Here is a 20,263-nt window from a genome sequence, read left to right as displayed (position 1 = left end):
GGCAACATTTCCAATTCACACTTCTCATCCTCCTGTTTAACTTGCTTCTCGGCCTTGTCCCTTCGGTCTTTGGAACCTGTTGCAGTCCTGCAAACCCCCTCCTAAACTCCTCCGATTTTGGCCATGTTCACGTCCCCAGTTTCTTCCCCCTCGCCATTGGCTCGCGGGCCTTCAGTCGTCTGGGCCCCAAGCTCTGGAATTCCCTTCCTGTACCCCTCCGCCTCTCTACCTCTCTCTCTTCCTTTAAGACCCACCTTAAAACATTCCTCTTCCAGCGAGCTTTTAATGACTCCCAACTTCTTAGCCTCAGTGCCCAGTTTTGCCTGATTACGCCCCTGACATTTTTTTTAAGGAGGTTTTTCTATGTTAAAGGCGCTATATAAACACACGTTGCTGTTGTTGTCAATAGTTGTAGAATGACAATGCATCAGCACGTTGAGAGTTGCAGAAACGTAGGGGGGAGGGGGCGCGGGGGGGAAATTGCGCATCGCCCCGTTTGGGGGCAGTAACAGCCGCGAGGCAGGAGTTCCTGTGTCAGCCGCGGGCGTCCCGTTAACAAAGGGGAGGGGCCTGTCCACGCGGCAGCGCTACATGGCATGCCCAGCGACCGATATTTGGGGTTGCCGCCCCCGAGAGCAGGCGGAGCGCAAAATAACGCAGACGGGATCCGTGAGGGGCACAGCTCTACGCGGTGGGACGTTTAGCGTTGTCGGGTGGAGAGGGACCGTCCCCTTCGTTAACGGGGCCAAGATGCCGACTCTGCTGGGGGTGGGGGGGGGGGGGGGCGGGAGACGGGTCCCGACCTGGACCACCGGGGAGCGGGGGTGCTGTGGCATTAGCCCGGCACGCAAGCGGAGCGCCGGGGCTGCAAGATCGCGGCACGGACCTCGTGGTCAAACATGAAGAAGGCCGCGGAAGTCGGCCATTTTGTTTTCAATTCCTCTTCTGCCCGTTAGATTTCGCCTGTAGCCCGCTGTGCGCCCCAACGTCGCTGCGCACGGGTGTCGACGCCGCCATTGCCACCGCGGAATCTCGCGGAAGGCTTTCGCGGCGTTGCGCCCGGGCAGAAATTCGTTAGTGCCCCAACAGGAGGCGCAATCGCCCCGGATTTCCCCCTCAATTTCTGACACATTTAAAAATGACATGACGCCTTTATCAACAACTTGCCTCTGAAGATCGTGCGTGTAATGTGTGCACCTGCGGGTTTGCTCACGGGTTGTCCACCGGTACGCTCGCGGCCTTCCGCGAGAGGTGGGCACCGGAGGGGCTGGAGTGCATCATCACCCCCGGCAACCAAATTTTAATTTGATGTTTTGTCTAAAGTTTAATCTGTTTATTATGCCGGTTTCAGTGCCCCTCCCAACCTTTTAGCCTAGGGGGCACTTGTATAATTTGTGTTTTCGTGCCCTCAAAAAAACCCCCAAAAAACCAAAAAAAAGACAAAAAAAAGAACAAGGGGGCACTTGTTTGAAAATGTTTGGTGTCCCCCCACCCCCCCTTTAATCATGGGCACTTGATTTAATTGTTTCCTACAAAATAGTTGTAGAGCTGTTGACCCCTCCCCCTGTGTTTGTTAGCAAGATACAGAAGAAGCTGGTCGACTTCTTCTGGAACAACAGGAAGCACCGGGTCTCTGCCGCGGTCTTGAGTCTCCCGCTTGGGGAGGGCGGTCAGTCGTTGGTGTGCGTCAGCACCCAGCTCGCGACTTTCCGTCTTCAGACCCTGCAGAGATACCTGTACATCGAGCGCCCTCCTAGGTGGTGTGCGCTGGCGACGTATTTCTTCCGTCAGCAGTACGGCCTCAATTACGACACGCAGCTCCTGTTTGTGAGCCTGGGGGGCATCAGGACCACCATGCGGGGGCTGCCTGTCTTTTACCAGGAACTCATCAGCGTCTGGAACAGAGTCGCCACCAAGCGCAGCTCTCCCCCGTCTGGAGTGGCGGCTGTCCTGCAGGAGACGCTGCTCGGGAATCCGTACCTCCACGACCGAGGTTTTAGGTGGCGGTCGGACGAGAGGGCTGTGGCTGGCGAGGTGACCAGGGTCAGGGACCTGCTCGATGGCGGAGGAGCGGGCTGGATGGCGCGAGGCATGCTGGCGCGGCGCCTAAACTGGGCCGAAGTCCGCCACGCGGCCGAAGCCATCGAGTCGCTAAAAACAGCGCTGGGCCCTGACTCCGTTAGGTGCATCGAGGAGGCTCAAGCACGTGGGGAGATCCCGTCCGAACCGACCCCCGTCCGGACGGAATTCCTCATCGGCGCCAAACCCCGGAACCTCCCTTGGGAGCCGGCGCCTCACAACTTGAGCCGCCTCGGGGAAATCCCCTCCGTGCCTTTCAGTTCCGCGCGGAGGGGTTTCCTGTACGGGCTGCTCCTGCACACCTTCAACTTTGCCATCCTCGCCGGCCGTCCGGACCATCTTGCCGTCCGGAGGAGGCGGGGGTCCCCGATGGAGGGCACTCTACACGGGAGTCCTCCCAGTATTTATCGGGGACTTGGCCTGGAGGGTGGTGCACGGAGCAGTCCCGTGCAATAAATTTTTAAGCCGGTTCACGGGCTCCCAGGCCGCCTGCAATTCCTGCGGTCTGGAAGTGTCCGTGTTCCATGTTTTTATTGAGTGTGCGAGGTTGCAGCCCCTGTTTCATTATTTGAAGGGGCTGCTCCTCAAATTCGGGTTGCACTTCAGTCCCACACTCCTGATCTTTGGGCATCCTGTGCGGAGGGGAGCGGGCAGGTCGGAGGGCCTCCTCGTAGGACTGTACCTGGGCCTGGCCAAGGGGGCCATCAGCCGGTCCAGGCAGCGGGCGGTCGAGGGGGTCGTTCAGCCCGACTGCCTGCCTCTCTTCCGCGATTACATCCGGGCCAGGGTGTCCCTGGAGATGGAGCACGCGGTGTCCACCGGTACGCTCGCGGCTTTCCGCGAGAGGTGGGCACCGGAGGGACTGGAGTGCATCATCACCCCGACAACCAAATTTTAATTTGCTTTGTTTTACGTCCAAACCTTAATTTGTTTAATGTGTCGGTTTTAGTGCCCCCCCGCCCCCTTTAACCAGGGGCCACTTGATTATTTTTTCAACTTAAAATAGTTGTAGAGCTGTTGGCCCCTCCCCCTACATTTGTCACCAAGATACAGACTTCTTCTGGGACAACAGGAAGCACTGGGTCTCTGCTGTGGTTCTGAGTCTCCTGCCTAGGGAGGGTGGTCAGGCGGTGGTGTGCGTGAGCACCCAGGCTGTGACTTTCCGTCTTCAGCTCTCAACAAACCTGTGAGCATATTCACATGTGCAAATATTACACCAGCCAATTAGTCCCACTCCCCTGCCCATTCCTCCTGTGTTGTAGGTTTCCATGATTCTATATTGTCAAACATCAATATTAATAGAATAAATGAAATCAAAGATAAAGAGTGCTCGGGAATGCCCATTTAAAACAGAGATGAGGAGGAATTTCTTCTCTCAGAGGGTTGTAAATCTGTGGAATTCGTTGCCTCAGAGAGCTGTGGAGGCTGGGACATTGAATAAATTTAAGACAGAAATAGACAGTTTCTGGGGAGCGGGCAGGGAAGTGGAGCTGAGTCCATGATCGGATCAGCCATGATCTCATTGAATGGTGGAGCAGGCTCGAGGGGCCGTATGGCCGACTCCTGCTCCTATTTCTTATGTTCTTATGTTCTTAATAGCAATGTGTTTCTATGAATTCTGAAGCAAAGAACCCATGAAGCTAATACACTGCAGTGTGCAATGACTATTTTTGTACCAACTGTCTCACTGATGTTCCATGAAGGTCATTGAGTTATGATTCCCATGGGAAAATGGACGGCTTTGTGCAACTCAACCCCACAATACTGGGTGAGAAGTCTGGAATCCCATCTGATAAAGGTGTAATCAGACCCGCACTAAAGGCTGCCTGTCATGATCAGGTGCTAATTGGGCTTAAGCCCCACGCGCTAAAATCAATTGGACTGGTGTAGACTTTCCTTCAGATGAGAGGGGCTAGCTCCTGCGGCAGTGCTTGATTCTCTCTGGGGCTGCTCCGTGCTAAGTGGCAACTCAAACAGGCTGCGTGATATGAAACTATTCCGTCTTAAAGTGGGAGATCCTGTACAACCAAACATTGTAAGATTAACAGGTTTTTATAAACTATTTACTGAACTGCCCAGCACTAACCGACCATTTGAACAGCTGAACACTGAGAATCCTGCAGCTCTGAGCATGTTTAGTGAGCTGCTTATAAACCAGACGTGTTTGACAATGTTAGGCTACGTAGATCGCGTTGGCAAGTGCCAGCCGTGGCTCAGTGGGTAACACCCTCGCCTCTGAATCAGAAGCTTGTGGGAGCACATAAATCCAGGCTGACACTCCAGTGTGGTGCTGAGGGAGTGCTGCACTGCCAGAGGTGCCGTCTTTCGGATGATACGCTAAACCGAGGCTCCGTATGTTTTAGAAACATACATAGAAACATACATAGAAAATAGGTGCAGGAGCAGGCCATTCAGCCCTTCTAGCCTGCACCGCCATTCAATGAGTTCATGGCTGAACATGAAACTTCAGTACCCCATTCCTGCTTTCACGCCATACCCCTTGATCCCCCGAGTAGTAAGGACTTCATCTAACTCCCTTTTGAATATATTTAGTGAATTGGCCTCAACTACTTCCTGTGGTAGAGAATTCCACAGGTTCACCACTCTCTGGGTGAAGAAGTTTCTCCTTATCTCGGTCCTAAATGGCTTACCCCTTATCCTTAGACTGTGACCCCTGGTTCTGGACTTCCCCAACATTGGGAACATTCTTCCTGCATCCAACCTGTCTAAACCCGTCAGAATTTTAAACGTTTCTATGAGGTCCCCTCTCATTCTTCTGAACTCCAGTGAATACAAGCCCAGTTGATCCAATCTTTCTTGATAGGTCAGTCCCGCCATCCCGGGAATCAGTCTGGTGAACCTTCGCTGCACTCCCTCAATAGCAAGAATGTCCTTCCTCAAGTTAGGAGACCAAAACTGTACACAATACTCCAGGTGTGGCCTCACCAAGGCCCTGTACAACTGCAGTAACACCTCCCTGCCCCTGTACTCAAATCCCCTCGCTATGAAGGCCAACATGCCATTTGCTTTCTTAACCACCTGCTGTACCTGCATGCCAACCTTCAATGACTGATGTACCATGACACCCAGGTCTCATTGCACCTTCCCTTTTCCTAATCTGTCACCATTCAGATAATAGTCTGTCTCTCTGTTTTTACCACCAAAGTGGATAACCTCACATTTATCCACATTATACTTCATCTGCCACGCATTTGCCCACTCACCTAACCTATCCAAGTCACTCTGCAGTCTCATAGCATCCTCCTCGCAGCTCACACTGCCACCCAACTTAGTGTCATCCGCAAATTTGGAGATACTACATTTAATCCCCTCGTCTAAATCATTAATCTACAATGTAAACAGCTGGGGCCCCAGCACAGAACCCTGCGGTACCCCACTAGTCACTGCCTGCTATTCTGAAAAGTCCCCATTTACTCCTACTCTTTGCTTCCTGTCTGACAACCAGTTCTCAATCCACGTCAGCACACTACCCCCAATCCCATGTGCTTTAACTTTGCACATTAATCTCCTGTGTGGGACCTTGTCGAAAGCCTTCTGAAAGTCCAAATATACCACATCAACTGGTTCTCCTTTGTCCACTTTACTGGAAACATCCTCAAAAAATTCCAGAAGATTTGTCAAGCATGATCTCCCCTTCATAAATCCATGCTGACTTGGACCTATCATGTCACCATTTTCCAAATGCGCTGCTATGACATCCTTAATAATTGATTCCATCATTTTACCCACTACTGAGGTCAGGCTGACCGGTCTATAATTCCCTGCTTTCTCTCTCCCTCCTTTTTTCTTGGGTGTCCTCGCCAATACTTATCTCTCATTCAACAGATTATCTGGTCATTATCACAATGCTGTTTGTGGGAGCTTGCTGTGCGCAGGTTGGCTGCCGCGTTTCCCACATTACAACAGTAACTGCACTGAATTCTGGGCTCTGAATTCCAGACTGACATCCGATAGAATCCTTGCGTCTGGTGGGTGTGGGTGCCTGCTCCCTTATTGTATGGGCTGTTGAGGAAAAGAGAGTTCGAAGATCAGGCCCTTGAAATCTGGCACCAAGCTCGTGGTCTACAGGGCTGTAGTAATACCCGCCCTCCTGTATGGCTCAGAGACATGGACCATGTACAGTAGACACCTCAAGTCGTTGGAGAAATACCACCAATGATGTCTCTGCAAGATCCTACAAATCCCCTGGGAGGACAGACACACCGACATTAGCTTCCTCGACCAGACCAACATTCCCAGCATCGAAGCACTGACCACACTCGACCAGCTCCGTTGGGTGAGTCACATTGTCCACATGCCAGACACAAGACTCCCAAAGCAAGCGCTCTACTCGGAACCCCTACACGGCAAGCGAGCCCCAGGTGGGCAGAGGAAATGTTACAAGGACACCCTCAAAGCCTCCCTGATAAAGTACAACATCCCCACTGACACCTGGGAGTCCCTGGCCAAAGACTGCCCTAAGTGGAGAAGTGCATCCGGGAGGGCGCTGAGCACCTCGAGTCTCGTCGCCAAGAGCATGCAGAAACCAAGCGCAGGCAGCGGAAAAAGCGTGCGGCAAACCTGTCCCACCCTCCCCTTCCCTCAATCATTGTCTGTCCCACCTGTGACAGAGACTGTAATTCCCGTATTGGACTGTTCAGTCACCTGAGAACTCACTTTTAGAGTGGAAGCAAGTCTTCCTCGATTTCGAGGGACATCCTATGATGATGATGTATGGGCTGTGAGAGCCCACTGAATAGGACTAACCCCCCCTATTAGTTGGGATAAAGATTGTAACCAGGCTCAATGGCCTAGAAATTCAGGAGCCAGGTGCAGGAGGAGAAGTGGCGAGCGGCAGAGGAGAGCAGGGTGGGGGTGGAGGAGCGGGGCGAGGGCCCAGGGGCAGCACGGGCCCAGCCCACACTGCGATATGTGCACACTCGGTCCGTGCAGCAGAGCAGGTCTCCAGTCGTCCTGGTTAACCCTCGCCACTGGACCAAGACCTCGCTCTGTCAAGCCCGTGTGGTGGCTGGTGTGCAACGGTCACCCCACGTTAAAAAAATCCACACACAGGCATCTTCCACCCTTCAGGATGTAGTTCGGGATCTGGAACATTAGGTCCCTCATCGAAACACCTGTGAACTCATCCCTTTTTTTGGTGTGGAAGCGGGAAGGACCGTTTAATCAGCATCATCTTCCTAATACCACACTAAAGAGTGGCCATATTATTAACCGAGCAACAATCTCGCCTCACGACCGATCCGCTGATTGTAATTGCGAGAGTGCGAGGAGCCAGTGCTGAGCGAGCCACTGACAGTAACCCGGGAGTGTGGACCCTGCCCCCTCACACGCAGACCCCTGTACCTGAGTGCCGGCATCTGGCACTGCTCAATCTCCGCAACTCGCTGGTCGACAAACAGCGTCTCCCTCTCCAGCTGAACCTGCGCCGAGCCTCCAGGGAAAGCATCGCGACTACTCCCCCCATGGCCACGCACAGTGGGATCCTCAGTCCGGGCTGGTCACTGCCAAGTGAATCAGACAAGCTGACCTTTGTCTGTATTTATCTGCAGCTAACCCGCCTCGTCACTGAATTATCACGTGCTTCTGCCCCCCCCCCCCCCCCACCCCAGCTCCTCTCTGACCAACCACGCTGCAGGGTTTCTGCCCATTCCTCACCGCAAATGAACAAAATACTTGCATTTATATAGCGCCTTCCACCACCACTGGATGCCCCAGAGCGCTGTACAGTACTCTCTGAAGTGTAGTCGCTGTTGTAATGTGGGAAACGCAGCAGCCAATTTGCGCACAGCAAGCTCCCACAAACAGCAATGCGATAATGACCCAGATAATCTGTTTTTGTTTTGATTGAGGGATAAATATTGGCCCCAGGACACCGGGGATAACTCCCCTGCTCTTCTTCGAAATAGTGCCATGCGATCTTTTACACCCACCTGAGAGAGCAGACAGGGCCTTGGTTAAACATCTCATCTGAAAGACGGCACCTCCGACAGTGCGGCACTCCCTCATTATTGCCCCTCCTACAGTGCACATTCCCTCAGTACTGACCCTTCGACAGTGCGGCGCTCCCTCAGCAGTGCCCCTCCGACAGTGCGGCCCCTCCGACAGTGCGGCCCCTCCGACAGTGCGGCGCTCCCTCAGCACTGCCCCTCCGACAGTGCGGCCCCTCCGACAGTGCGGCGCTCCCTCAGCACTGCCCCTCCGACAGTGCGGCGCTCCCTCAGCACTGCCCCTCCGACAGTGCGGCGCTCCCTCAGCACTGCCCCTCCGACAGTGCAGCACTCCCTCAGCACTGCCCTCCGACAGTGCAGCTCTCCCTCAGTATTGCCCCTCCGACAGTGTGGCGCTCCCTCAGCACTGCCCTTCCGACAGTGCAGCGCTCCCTCAGCACTGCCCCTCCGACAGTGCAGCGCTCCCTCAGTACTGCCCCTCCGACAGTGCAGCACTCCCTCAGCACTGCCCTAGTTTTATTTTTGTGTTCAAGTTCCTGGAGTGGGACTTGAACACACGACCTTCTGACTCAGAATGACAATGACCTGTTATTTACAACAGCACTTTTAACGTGAACTCTGTCCAACAGTATGTCACGGATAAGTGTAAGGAAAATGAAAAATCATTGACAGCTTATTATCCAGCATTCCTGCGCATGAGGCCAATATTTATCCCTCAATCAACATAACATAAACAGATTATCTGGTCAGTATCACATTGCTGTTTGTGGGAGCTTGCTGTGTGCAAATTGGTTGCTGTGTTTCCCACATTGCAACAGTGACTACACTCCAAATGTACTTCATTGGCTGTAAAGCGCTTTGAGACATCTGGTGGTCGTGAAAGGCGCTATATAAATCTTTCTTTCTTTCAAACAACACCATCAGAACAGATTAGCTGGTCAGTCACCTATTTTTCCGTGTAGGAACCCTGGCTGTGCACAATTCGGCTGTGGGGTCTGTCTGTGTCTCAAGGACTACATTTCAGCACTGCACCATGTTCTGAGCATGTGATAAAATATTGATCCAATGCCAATTTTCTCCATCATCTTATTGACAGCTAATGATCTGGTGTCAGCTGTGACTCAGTGGATAATGCACTCGCCTCTGAGTCAGAAGGTTGTGGGTTCAAGTCCCACTCCAGCAACTTAAGCATAAAAATCTAGGCTGACACTGCAGTGCAGTGCTGAGGGAGTGCCGCACTGTCAGAGGTGCCATCTTTGGGATGAGATGTTAAACAGTCTGCTCTCTCAGGTAGACAAAAAGATCCCATGGTACTATTTTGAAGAAGAGCAGGGGACTTATCTCTGGTGCCCTGGGGTCAATATTTATCCCTCAATCAACATAATAAAAAAACAGATTATCTGATCATTATCACATTGCTGTTTGTGGGAGCTTGCTGTGAGCAAATTGGCTGCTGCGTTTCCCACATTACAACAGCGACGACACTCCAAAAGTACTTCATTGGCTGTAAAGTGTTTTGGGACGTCCTGAAAGGTGTGATATAAATGCAAGTCTTTCTTTCTTGATGCCCAGCCTGTTACTGAGGGGCAATTACCCAATGTTGATCTCCCCTAGGTGTGTATGTTATTTGCATGGATCTGATCTATCTAATCGTAGCCAGCGGCTTCTCACCTACACCATTACCCCTGGTGTACCCCAAGGGTCTATCCTTGGCCCCCTCCTATTTCTCATCTACATGTTGCCCCTCAGCGACATCATCCCAAAACACAGCGTCAGTTTCCACATGTACGCTGACGACACCCAGCTCCACCTCACCACCACTTCTCTCGACCCCTCCACGGGCTCTAAATTGTCAGACTGCTCGTCCCACATCCAGTTCTGGATGAGCAGAAATTGTCTCCAATTGAATATTGGGAAGACCGAAGCCATTGTCTTCGGTCCCCGTCACAAACTGCGTTCCCTAGCCACTGACTCCATACCTCTCCCTGGCAACTGTCAGAGGCTGGACCAGAGTGTTCGCAACCTTGGTGTTGTACTTGACCCTGAGATTAGCTTCCGATCATAACTAAGACCGCCTAGTTCCACCTCTGTAACATCGCCCGACTCTGCCCCTGCCTCAGCTCATCTGCTGCTGAAGCCCTCATCCATGCCTTTGTTACCTCTAGACCTGACTATTCCAACACACTCCTGGCTGGCCTCCCACAGTCTACCCTCCAAAGCTCAGCAGCCCGTGTCCTAACTCACACCAAGTCTCGTTCATCCATCACCCCTGTGCTCGCTGACCTACATTGGCTCCCAGTCCAACAATGCCTCAAATTTAACATTCTCATCTTTGATTTCAAATCGCTCCATGGCCTCGCCCCTCCCTATCTCTCCAATCACCTCCCCAGCCCAATAACCCCCCCCCCCACCCCGAGATCTCTGTGTTCCTCCAATTCTGCCCTCAAGCATCCCTGATTATAATCGCTCAATCATCGGTGGCCGTGCCTTCAGCTGCCTGGGCCCCAAGCTCTGGAACTCCCTCCCTAAAACACTCCAGTTCTGTACCTCTCTCCTCCTTTAAGATGCTCCTTAAAACCTACCTCACCTGTATTAATATCTCCTCATGTGGCTTGGTGTCAAATTTTGTTTGATTACGCTGCTGTGAAGCGCCTTGGGCTATAATTTAGTTGTTGTGCCCATCCCGTTACTAACAGTTAAATCTTTCGTTGTTGTGCGCCATTACTGACACCCAATTTTTAAATGTATTTTATTAACTTTGATCACAATGTCACATGCCTGATCCATTCCCCGACTGTTCCCAGTTAATAAAGGCACTTCCCCGTGACATGAGGAATGTTCACCCTGCCCATCACTGTTGGTGGTAATTGTCGGTTCAGTAGAATTATAGAAATTTACAGAACGGAAGGAGATCATTTCGGCCCATCATGTCCGCTCCGGCCGACCAAAAGCTACCCAGCCTAATCCCACTTTCCAGCTCCAGGTCCGTAGCCCTGTGGGTTACCGCACTTCAAGTGCACATCCAAGTACTTTTTAAATGTGGTGAGGGTTTCTGCCTCTACCACCCTTTCAGGCCGTGAGTTCCAGACCCCCACCACCCTCTGGGTGAAGAAACTTCCCCTCAAATCCCCACTAAACCTCCTACAAATTACTTTAAATTTATGTCCCCTGGTTGTTGACCCTTCTGCTAAGGGAAATAGGTCTTTCCTATCCACTATATCTAGGCCCCTCATAATGAGGTCTCAACCTCAGCCTCCTCTGTTCCAATGAAAACAACCCCAGCCTATCCAATCTTTTCTCATAGCTTAGATTCTCCACACCCGGCAACATCCTCGTAAATCTCCTCTGTACCCTCTCCAGTGCAATCACGTCTTTCCTTAATGTGGTGACCAGAACTGCACGCAGTACTCCAGCTGTGGTTGAACCAGTTCAAGCATAACCCCCCCTGCTCTTGTATTCCATGCCTCGGCTAATAAAGGCAAACATTCCGTATGCCTTCTTAACCACCTTATCTACCTGGCCTGCTACTTTCAGGGATCTGTGGACATGCACTCCAAGGTCCCTCTCTTCCTCTACACTTCTCAGTATCCTACCATTTATTGTGTATTCCCTTTCCTTGTTAGCCCTCCCCGAATGCATTACCTCACACTTCTCCGGGTAAAATTCCATTTGCCACTGTTCTGCCCACCTGACCAGTTGATTGATATCTTCCTGCAGTCTACAGCTTTCTTCTTCATTATCAACCCCATGGCCTATTTTAGTATCATCTGCAAACTTCTTAATCATACCCGCTATATTCAAGTATCAGCATCATAGACAGTCCCTCGAACGAGGATGACTTGCTTCCACAAGAGTTCACAGGTGTTTCAATGAAGGACCCGATGTTCCAGATCCTGAACTCCAGTTGAGGGGGTGGAAGATGCCTGTGCGTAGATTTTTTAACGTGTTGTTGAGGCCAATTCACTAAATATATTCAAAAAGGAGTTAGATGTAGTCCTTACTACTAGGGGGATCAAGGGGTATGGCGAGAAAGCAGGAATGGGGTACTGAAGTTGCATGTTCAGCCATGAACTCATTGAATGGCGGTGCAGGCTCGAAGGGCCGAATGGCCTACTCCTGCACCTATTTTCTATGTTTCTATGTTTCTATGTGGGGTGACCGTTGCACACCAACCACCACACGGGCTTGACAGAGCTAGGTCTTGGTCCAGTGGCAAGGGTTACCCAGAACGATTGGAGATCTGCTCTGCTGCACGGACCTAGTGGGCACACATATCGCAGTGTGGGCTGGGCCCGTGCTGCCCCTGGGCCCTCGGCTCTTCTGGGCCCCGTACCCTCATTCGCCGCACCTCCGCCCACGATGTTCCAGGGCCCGGCTGTCCAGCTCTATTTATAGCCCCGACCTGTGGTGGTGATCTCACACAGGTCGGGGGGGCCCAAGTCTAGATCATTGATGTATATCACAAAAAGCAAGGGACCTTGTACTGAGCCCTGCGGAACCCGTAGTGACAGGGTTAAACGTTCCTCCCCACTCTCTTCCTTTCAAGTTAAGGTTACTGCAGCAACATCTTTGCCTTTCATGTGCTGTTTCGCCTTTTATCTGGAAACTCAAAGCGCGACATGAAAGTTGATGCAAGAACAGACAGCGACTGATCTGGTGCTGTCTGGGCCACAGCTGGCTCCCTGACATCACACACCATGCAGCAGTGGTGAAAATCGATGACACAAATAATCACTTTGCAAAACTTCACAACAAATAATTTAACTAGAGAGCTCAAGCCCTGAAAGCAAATATGAATTATACTGGTTTTAAGCTTCCAACGCTTTTACAGTTGATAGGAATTTTTAAGAACTGAAAAATGAGATTAAGCCTGCCTTTCTTTCATATTTTAATCCCCTCCACCCACCTTCTCATCGCCACCCTTAATCCCTCATTCTGCTGAAGCATATCTTGATAAGTCCTTTCTATACAGTATAAATGCACACGAGGCCCATTCTTGAGAGAAGGTCACTCTGTGACCAGTTACCTTTATTACCAAAACCTCAAGTGATGAAGGTGGGTGGAGCTTCCCCTTTTATACCTGAAAGTCCAGGTTAGGAGTGTTTCCCACAAGTGCACCCCTTGTGGTCAGTGTTCTCAAGGTGTGCAACTTAGGTCAGCTTATACATGGGTCACAATGATAGTTGAATACATGGCATCTCTAATGGTCTCTTGAACTCATCTGTGATGGAACATCAGTGCATTGTTAGAATCATACAGCACACAGGAGGCCATTCAGGCCTTCATCCTTGTGAAACAGCGATCTGTAATATATTTGCTTCATGGGTTCTTTGCTTAAGAATTCATAGCAACACATTGCTATTAAGAACTAGTTGGTTTATTAGCAAAGGTTTAACAATCACACGACACATTACCAGCTGAGCACCTCGAGTCTCGTCGCCGAGAGCATGCAGAAAACAAGCGCAGACAGCGGAAGGAGCGTGTGACAAACCTGTCCCACCCTCCCTTTCCTCCAACCACTGTCTGCCCCACCTGCGACAGAGACTGTAATTCCCGTATTGGACTGTTCAGCCACCCGAGAACTCACTTTTGGAGTGGAAGCAAGTCTTCTCTCAGAGGGTTGTAAATTTGTGGAGTTTGCTGCTTCAGAGAGCTGTGGAAGCTGGGACATTGAATAAATTTAAGACAGAAATAGACAGTTTCTTAAACGCGAAGGGGACGAGGGATTATGGGGAGCGGGCGGGGAAGTGGAGCTGAGTTCATGATCGGATCAGCCATGATCTTATTGAATGGTGGAGCAGGCTCGAGGAGCCGTATGGCCTGCTCCTGTTCCTATTTCTTATGTTCTTATGTTCCTCGATTTCAAGGGACTGCCTATGATGATGATGATGACATTACCAGTCCATCCACTAGCTTCACAACTGCATACCTCATCATGGATGACCTAGACCCAACTGGCTGGGGTTTTATTGAGTCTTGTGAACATCACGTGACTGGCTAAGCCACTCCCAATGCAACAGCTCTACAACTATTTTAAGTTGAAACCATAAATCAAGTGCCGCCTTATTAAATGTGTGGGGGGGGGGCACTAAAACTGACACATTAAACAAATTAAACTTAATTAAAATTAAAATTTGGTTGCCGTGGGTGATGATGCACTCCAGTCCCTCCGGCGCCCATCTCTCGCGGAAGGCCACGAGCGTATCGGTAGACACCGCGTGCTCCATCTCCAGGGACACCCTGGCTCAACAGCTCTACAAACCTGTGAGCATACTCACATGTGCAAATATTACACTACCCAATTAGTCGCGGACCCTGTTGAACAGCGTTTTAAATGTTACCCATTGCTATTCTACATCATTGTTTGTCCATTGCCAATAAATACTGAGAAGGACTACAACAAATTACAGGAGGACATTAATAAACTTGCAGAATGGGCATATAATTGGCAAATGAAGTTCACCACAGAGAAATATGATGTATTACATTTTGGTAAGAAAAATTACTAAAAATGGATATTGCTGCCCATTTTATTTTCCCGAGTTCTATTCTCAGCCGCTTAAAATCTCAGCTTCCGCTGTCTCTCCACAAAATTCCTTCTTAACAACAGACAAAATGTGCATTAGTCTCGTATGTCAATACTCCTTAATTTGTGACTGTCTTTCATGCTCGGCTGTTGCACAGATAGAATTCTTACCTGCTCCCTGTGGAACCCCACGACTCAGAATCCATTTTAACAGCCAGCATTTCATCAGTGCCTTCCTGGAGAGATGTGGCTTTTGCCAGTTTGCTGTCGTCTTCACCAGCACTGGCTCTGCCATCGGGTCAGAATTTACAGGCTGGCTGCCTTCAGAATCAGTCGTGTCCTGGGAGCAGCAACACAAACACAAACAGTTCACATCAATGCAACCTGAGAGCTCACTGCATGGCTCCTGCATACAATAGCGCTGATGCTCATGTACCGGTGTCAGTCTGTTCTCAGCGGCTAAGATCATGTGTCAGCTGCAGCTCAGTGAGTAGCACACTCTATCCTCTGAGTCAGAAGGTCGTGGGTTCACACGGCCCCACTCCAGAGACTTGAACACACAATCTAGGCTGACACTCCAGTGCAGTGCTGAGGGAGCGCCGCACTGTCGGAGGGGCCGTCTTTCGGATGAGACGTTAAACCGAGGCCCCGCCTGCTCTCCCAGGTGGACGTAAAAGATCCCATGGCACCATTCGAAGACAAGCAGGGGAGTTACCCCCAGTGTCCTGGCCAATCAGTATCACTAAACACAGATTATTTGGTCATTATCCCTCTGCTATTTGTGGGAGCTTGCTGTGTGTAAATTGGCTGCCATGTTTCCTACCAGTGACAACATTTCAAAAAGGACAAGAGGTCATGAAAGGTGCTATACTGTATAACTTTCTTATCTCACCAGACGGTTAATTTACTTGTCGCACTCATTTTTCTCCTGACACTTATTTCAAGCTCCACCAGAAACTTGCACAAGAAGCAAGCCGAGTGGTAATGAGAATAGTCCCACCCATTTTTACAATTCAACACATACCTAATTCCGAGGTGTAATGAATCCTAAAACTGGCTCCAGTATATATTGGCAGGCATTGCCACAGCTCTCCCACAACTCTTCATAATAGTATTCACGCCGTGAACTTCAAGATCGCAGTATTAAGGATACCTAGCTGCAGTTTTTATATTCGTTCCTGGGATGTGGGCGTCGCTGGCAGGGCCGGCATTTATTGCCCATCCCTAATTGCCCCTTGAGAAGGTGGTGGTGAGCCGCCTTCTTGAACCGCTGCAGTCCGTGTGGTGAAGGTGCTCCCACAGTGCTGTTAGGGAGGGAGTTCCAGGATTGTGACCCAGCGACGATGGAGGAACGGCCGATATATTTCCAAGTCAGGATGGTGTGTGACTGGGAGGGGAACGTGGAGGTGGTGGTGTTCCCATGCGCCTGCTGCCCTTGTCCTTCTAGGTGGTAGAGGTCGCGGGTTTGGGAGGTAGTGTGCTGACGTGGATTGAGAACTGGTTGTCAGACAGGAAGCAAAGAGTAGGAGTAAACGGGTACTTTTCAGAATGGCAGGCAGTGACTAGTGGGGTGCCGCAAGGTTCTGTGCTGGGGCCCCAGCTGTTTACACTGTACATTAATGATTTAGACGAGGGGATTAAATGCAGTATCTCCAAATTTGCGGATGACACTAAGTTGGGTGGCAGTGTGAGCTGCGAGGAGGATGCTATTAGGCTGCAGAGTGACTTGGATAGGTTAGGTGAGTGGGCAAATGCATGGCAGATGAAGTATAATGTGGATAAATGTGAGGTTATCCACTTTGGTGGTAAAAACAGAGAGACAGACTATTATCTGAATGGTGACAGATTAGGAAAAGGGAAGGTGCAACGAGACCTGGGTGTCATGGTACATCAGTCATTGAAGGTTAGCATGCAGGTACAGCAGGCGGTTAAGAAAGCAAATGGCATGTTGGCCTTCATAGCGAGGGGATTTGAATACAGGGGCAGGGAGGTGTTGCTACAGTTGTACAGGGCCTTGGTGAGGCCACACCTGGAGTATTGTGTACAGTTTTGGTCTCCTAACTTGAGGAAGGACATTCTTGCTATTGAGGGAGTGCAGCGAAGATTCACCAGACTGATTCCCGGGATGGCGGGACTGACCTATCAAGAAAGACTGGATCAACTGGGCTTGTAGTCACTGGAGTTCAGAAGAATGAGAGGGGACCTCATAGAAACGTTTAAAATTCTGACGGGTTTAGACAGGTTAGATGCAGGAAGAATGTTCCCAATGTTAAGAAAGTCCAGAACCAGGGGTCACAGTCTAAGGATAAGGGGTAAGCCATTTAGGACCGAGATGAGGAGAAACTTCTTCACCCAGAGAGTGGTGAACCTGTGGAATTCTCTACCACAGAAAGTTGTTGAGGCCAATTCACTAAATATATTCAAAAGGGAGTTAGATGAAGTCCTTACTACTCGGGGGATCAAGGGTTATGGCGAGAAAGCAGGAAGGGGGTACTGAAGTTTCATGTTCAGCCATGAACTCATTGAATGGCGGTGCAGGCTAGAAGGGCTGAATGGCCTACTCCTGCACCTATTTTCTATGTTTCTATGTTTCTATGTTAACAATTTCAAGCACAACCTTACCAACCTTCCAATGAAAGCAAGAGTTGCAGCTGTTAAGGGATGAGTTAGATGCACATATTGTAAGGGATGAGTTAGATGCACATATTGTAAGGGATGAGTTAGATGCACATATTGTAAGGGATGAGTTAGTTGTCGAAAGCACCGAAACCCGGCTTTTGCCAGATCACACGTTTGTAAAGGAAACGGACCTCCGCGGTGGAGATTAGGCTATTTGCCCAACTCCTGCCCAGCGAATGTCCTACAAATTCTTAAAGTGGTAAAAGCCTTGACCAGCGTAACAGTTTTTTTTTAAATGTAAAATAAAATGTCATCACACATTTATATATTAAAACCCTGCCCATTAAGGTAAGTTTATTTTTAGCCCTGTTAAAACATATATTTAAAAAATTCCAAAAAATAATTTTTTGCATAAAATATTCAGTTCGATTGCATTTTAATTCATTTTAAATATGAAACGTGTTGTTTAAATTTATTTTCAGTGTTTCTGTGTATTCCCATTCTTACTCACGGCAGCTCCGTACATACGGAATTACTATAATTGTGAATGAGGATCCCCCTACTCTGATTGGTTGGGCGACCCACGTGATCCAGAGATCCGTACAAAACCCGTACGACCCTGGGATAGGTGGGCCCCTACGCTGGCCTTTGCGTAGAGCCCCAGGACCTCAAATCGCCAAACCTCCGGGACCACCGAGTACTTTCGTAGAAATGATTGCGGTCGAAGGCACACAATTTCTGGGCCATGGTTGTGTCCAAATCCCTCCATGACCTCGACCTCCGTCTCTCTGTAACCTCCTCTAGCGCTAGAATCCTCCGCGGTCTCTGCGTTCCTCCAATTCGGGCGTTTTGAGCACACCTGATTTCCTTCACCCCACCATCGGTGGCCGTGCCTTCTGTTGCCTGGGCCCCAAGCTCTGGAACTCCCTCCCTAAACCTCTCCGCCTCTCTCTCCTCCTTTAAGACGCTCCTTAAAACCGACCTCTTTGACCAAGCTTTTGATTATCCGCCCTAATATCTCCTCATGTGGCGCGGTGGCAAATTTTGTTTGATAAGCGCCTCGGGACATTTTACGATGTTAAAGGCGCTATATAAATTCACATTGTTATTGTTGTTGTTCCCAGCAACTGTGACGATTCTTTCATTTTATGGCAAGGTGCATACTGGCCAACTACGCACAGAGTGGAAAATCTATCTTATTGCATTATCGCTATCTACGGCCAGATGCCAAGGGCAATTGGCACAAAAATTTTCAGATGAAAGAAGCAATGAATGAGAAAGACCTGCGCGCAATGTTCGCTCGAATTTGTTTTGGGGGGGGTGGGGTGGCGCGGGGGTGCACCGGCCCTTTAAGGGCGCCCCTTAAAGGGGCAGCGTGGCCCAGTCAAACCTTCGCCCGTGCGCGATTTTCTTTGCAGCGGGAACCCGGCAAGTGGCCTGCGCGGGAGCCTCAGACTGATGTGCAACCGTGCGGCTAGACAGGGGCATTGCTGGAGACAGACAGACAGAGAGAGAGAGAGAGAGAGAGACAAGCAGACAGACTTGGAGATAGAGAGGCAGAGCACGCATCCGACAGGACAGAGAATTATGTGCGGAGACACTGCGAGAGAGAGCGAGAGAGAGAGAAAGAATGGTGGGGAGGGACAGCCGTCCTTTGGATGTGAAAGAATATCCATCTCGGCACCAAAAACATGAATAAAAGCACGGGCAGATTTCCCTGCTGGGAGTAAACCTATATTTAGAACAGATCCTGAAAGCACAAACATCAGCAGCTTGCGAGGAAAGAAATGACTGAAGCACGAGAACACCGATAATCAGAAGCGCAAGGTGCTGAAAATAAGCTAGGTTCAACCGTATGTTACACAAACATTAAAGCAATGGCAACGGTTCAGGATAAAGCTGCCACTGTTACCTGCATGCAGACAAGCTGGATCCTGGCGTCCAGTTCACAGCAATCCCAGGCAGCAGCGAGCTCAGAATATCAGCAGCCAGGCACAGCCTATGACTCACCATTCTGCCTCACAGTTTGAGCACTGAATTATGAGAGAGCGACACTCGGGGATAGAATCACAGGGGTCGGAATCCGGTCCGGCCGTTTATGAGGCGGTGACACCGGCTGAGCGCTGGTTTTTAACGCCAGGCCCTCAAACTGGGCAAAATTCAGTTCTGCCGCCCAAAAGGTGAGAGAGCGGAGCTCAAAGTGGCGTCGCTGACTCACCCTCGGGCACCAAAGGGGGCAGCATCTCAGGGGGCCGACCGAATTTCCCAAACGGTCGGCTGCCGGCATGCGGGTTAAAAAAAAAGTTACCGACACTCTCCCTCACCAAACCCCCATCCTTCCCCACCGGTCCCATTAAAAAAAAACCGCAGAAATTATAACCATAACCAATGACCTTGATCCCCCCGCCCCGGGACCCCGATGACCCGCCACCTTTCCCCGGCTGTACGGACGCGTGCCGGTCAGGTCACCGCGCTCACCGAATCTCGCAGCCGCGGGCGGCAAGGGGGCGTGGCACGCTCGACGATGTCACCACGTGGGTGGCGGCCGAGCGCGCGGCGGGACGCCTTGCCACCGCCAGCGCCCAACTGAATTTAGCGGGAGGCCAGGATCCCGGTCGCCGTCGACGGTAAGGACTTAGCCGCCCGTTGCCCGCCACCTCTCCGGCGGCAACGAGCGGCGTAAGAAACCGAATCTCGACCCCCATGAACCGTACCGCACAGAGCGAGCCGTCCCATTCGTCCCACTCGATGCTCCTTGGTCTGAGGCTCCTGTACAGGCCGCACACCGCCTTCTAAATGGAAAAAAACGCGCATGCGCGGGGATTTGAACGGGCCCCGCAGCCCCTTAAAGGGGCTGTGCACCCCCCCCCCAAAAATTAAAGGGAACATTGGGCCCACTCCCCCACTCTTTCCCCACAGCCCTGTAAATATTCTCCTCTTCAAGTACTTACCCAATTCCCTATTGAAAGTTATTATTGAATCTGCTACCACTGCCCTTTCAGGCAGCGCGTTCCCGATCGTCACATAAGGGGGCCGGAATTCGGTTTCTAACGCCACCTGTTAGTGTCGG

At 50.7% G+C, this 20,263-nt stretch overlaps 1 protein-coding gene across 1 annotated transcript in view; it reads right to left on the bottom strand.

The window, feature by feature from the left end:
- Positions 1-19,141, bottom strand: part of LOC139234792 (calsenilin-like) — a 133,222-nt gene extending 114,081 nt beyond the window's left edge. Inside the window, exons 1-2 of the mRNA XM_070865482.1 lie at positions 19,106-19,141; positions 14,746-14,914 (exon numbers count right to left, since the gene is read on the bottom strand). Of these exons, the coding sequence (XP_070721583.1) occupies positions 14,746-14,914; positions 19,106-19,111 (175 nt within the window). The 5' untranslated portion in view covers positions 19,112-19,141. The remainder of the gene's footprint in view (positions 1-14,745; positions 14,915-19,105) is intronic.
- Between the last annotated feature and the right edge of the window lie 1,122 nt (positions 19,142-20,263).

This window comes from Pristiophorus japonicus, chromosome 22 (genome assembly GCF_044704955.1).
Source record: "Pristiophorus japonicus isolate sPriJap1 chromosome 22, sPriJap1.hap1, whole genome shotgun sequence".
Classification (NCBI taxonomy): domain Eukaryota; kingdom Metazoa; phylum Chordata; class Chondrichthyes; family Pristiophoridae; genus Pristiophorus; species Pristiophorus japonicus.
This window is presented reverse-complemented; position numbering and strand designations above follow the sequence as displayed.